Here is a 2,659-nt window from a genome sequence, read left to right as displayed (position 1 = left end):
GAAAGCATCGGGGTGCGGATTCCAAAGGAAAAGTGAGCATTAAAAAAAGGACCTCACTTTGTACGAGGGCATTCCAAGCCATGGTGTCTTGTACATCCAACCGTGATTGCATGGTCACATGGGTCGATCGGGACGGGGGTCACTCATCCGAGAGGATAAGCCAGCGGCTGCCGGAATGAATGAGAAACAAATTTTAACACCAGAAACAACATGTGTGCATGGATATACACATTACTGCAGCAGCAATTTCAGCAACATCAATTATACCGAAGCTGGTGCTAAATAAGCATATATATATATATATATGTAAGTCATGTCTGACGATCACATAGAGAAAATTAAGGTCGAATACATCAAAGATAACCACAATCCATCCAGTCTAGTTATATAGCCAGCATTACCCAGATGGGGTATCTAACTACTAGCTAGAGTCAATCTGGACATCAACACTACACGCTAGTACTAGATTCGCAAATACGGCACTACTCCATCGATCGTCACAGCAGAACTAATGCATACTCTACGTTATTCCCTGGAACTACTACGCTCTGATCAGTACCTCATGAGCTGATCCACGAACATGATCAGAAATAGGCTACGTACTGCATGCCCCACCCATCACCTCCCAGGAGCGCCCGGAAGCTGAGGAAGTCGCACACCGCAAAGAAGCAGTAGCCCGCGGGGAAGTAGATCCAGCCGAAGATGTATCCTGGATCGGCGGCGAGGAAGACCCAGACGGTGCCGGCCTGCATGCAATGGCAGAGGACGGTCACCGTGAGCGCGAGGTACGCGAGGGCACGACGGCCCCGGCGACGGCAGCATGGGAGCAGCAGCGCCAGCGCCGCCGCGGCCGCCTGGGCCGGGGCGCAGCACAGAGTCCCGATGAAGAGGGCGGTTACCCTGGCAGCCTCCGCGTCCGTCAGCTCGATGCACGGCATGATGAAGGAGGACTGCAGAGGAACACCATACGTATAAAGCTTGGCGCATGATGGATCGGTCGCGATCGATGTGAAGCATCCGAAGGGTAGTACACGGCTAGGTAGGTACGTTACGTACCTGGCTGCACGAGGCGTCCAAGTACTCGACGGCTATGTAGGCGACTGCCAAGGTGAAGGCGTTGATGAGCACCCATCCGCAGACCAGTGGGACGTCATCGCGGATCTTCTTCGTGGCCGCGCTCAGACTCAGAGGCAGAAGATGAGGCGTCTTGCCGTCCATGGACATCCAAGCTAGGTGGGAGTATAGGACGAAAGCAGAGATCAGCAACAAAGTATGGTTAGATCCTCTTCCCTAATGTCTAATTTCATGTCCCCATTAAACATGAAAGAAGAAGAAGAAGAAGAAGAAGAAGAAGAAGAAGAAGAAGAAGAAGAAGAAGAAGAAGAAGAGCACATTAACCAGATGGCCGGAGATGGAGCGGCGGACTCACCGGCGTCACTCGCTGGTCAGATGCACGGGCGGGAGGTTCTTCCTGAACCTGAAGGGACCCGAGGTACAACTACAGAGTGCAAAGACCAGCCGAGCTAGGGCCTTCCCCCAACAACACGAGGTTAAGTGGCCGCAGCGCAGCAGCGAGAGAGAAAAGCAAAGCGACTCGATCGGCTTGGCCCTTCCCCCAACACCCACTACGTGTCGACCAGCGGGAGCCTGAGCTGCACACACACACACACACACACACACAGTCACACACACAGTGAGGAAACTACCGCGAAGTTGCCCCTATACCCTCTTCGGCAATGCAGTGGGACGATCCATTTATTTGCAGGTTTACCGAAATGTGAATGAACTCAGCAGTCGATCAGCACTCGCACATGCATGCATGCATGGCCGGCCGTGGAAAGCTAGCTAGACAGCTCCTTTTGATCTTTGGTTAGCTGCGCGGGCGCGGTCATTTTCAACTAGCTAGTGTGATTCCTAGAAGCAGCAATGCTGCAGTAACAATAACAATGCCACGGACTCTTGCAACTGCCTTCTGTCCAACTACGGAATCAGCAGAACACATTTTCCTTCTTTGCAGTTAAACCAAGACCTTCTGTCCAACTACGAAATCAGCAGAACACATTTTCCTTCTTTGCAGTTAAACGAAGACCTTCTGTCCAACTACGGAATCAGCAGAACACATTTTCCTTCTTTGCAGTTAAACTAAGACTTCTATGACAAGAGCTCTCAGCACTGTCCATGCTCCTGCTTCGGGATTGGTGCATCATGTTATTTCATTTATCGGAGAGATTGTAACCTAAATATTTTGTACTCCTTCCTTACGTCCAGCTCCCTTTTCTATGTAAGTGTACTGATTTTATTATTGAAATGGTTCAGACCGGCGTAAGCCCGCCTTAGCACCGTCAAAAAAAAAAAACAATAACAATGCCACACCACTCCAACGACTGGCCGGCGTTGGCTCATTAACATTTTGATCAGCTGGCTAGCACAATTATTGATTTGACTCAGTTGTCTGGTTTAGTTCATCCTTTTTGAAGCTTGGATGATTTACATTGTTTTTCTTTTTGTGACAAAACTACGATCTATTTTTCAACGGTCAAGTTCAACTGTCAAGATAGTATAAAGAACATGGGAAGTAAAATTTACATCCACATCAGAAGACCATCCAACGACGACTGGAGCGAGCCAAAGGCATGTTGCCAATAGGACCAGAGCATCA

At 49.6% G+C, this 2,659-nt stretch overlaps 1 protein-coding gene across 2 annotated transcripts; it reads right to left on the bottom strand.

Moving 5' to 3' along the window:
* Positions 1-303: 303 nt before the first annotated feature.
* On the bottom strand, positions 304-1,598 carry LOC123444498. Of its 2 annotated transcripts, none has more exons than XM_045121228.1 (3): positions 1,393-1,598; positions 1,057-1,229; positions 304-950 (listed from the first exon to the last, which is right to left on the bottom strand). In XM_045121228.1, exons 2-3 carry the CDS (start codon positions 1,222-1,224, stop codon positions 585-587), a joined length of 534 nt encoding a protein of 177 aa, XP_044977163.1. In that variant the 5' UTR covers positions 1,225-1,229; positions 1,393-1,598; the 3' UTR covers positions 304-584. The 2 variants fall into 2 exon arrangements, with proteins under 2 accessions (XP_044977163.1, XP_044977162.1); XM_045121227.1 differs by having other exon boundaries at positions 1,430-1,597.
* Positions 1,599-2,659: the final 1,061 nt, after the last annotated feature.

Source organism: Hordeum vulgare, chromosome 3H (genome assembly GCF_904849725.1).
Source record: "Hordeum vulgare subsp. vulgare chromosome 3H, MorexV3_pseudomolecules_assembly, whole genome shotgun sequence".
NCBI classification, from domain to species: Eukaryota; Viridiplantae; Streptophyta; class Magnoliopsida; order Poales; family Poaceae; genus Hordeum; species Hordeum vulgare.
The sequence above is the reverse complement of the archived record's forward strand: the minus strand, read 5'-3'. Positions and strand labels throughout refer to the sequence as shown.

Bases quoted from the DNA above. Each gene is read 5' to 3' on its own strand.
- LOC123444498 (XM_045121228.1), bottom strand. From the start codon at position 1,224: ATGTCCATGGACGGCAAGACGCCTCATCTTCTGCCTCTGAGTCTGAGC. The intron at 951-1,056 runs GTACGTAACGTA...GTTCCTCTGCAG, and splicing joins TGGACGCCTCGTGCAGCCAG to TCCTCCTTCATCATGCCGTG.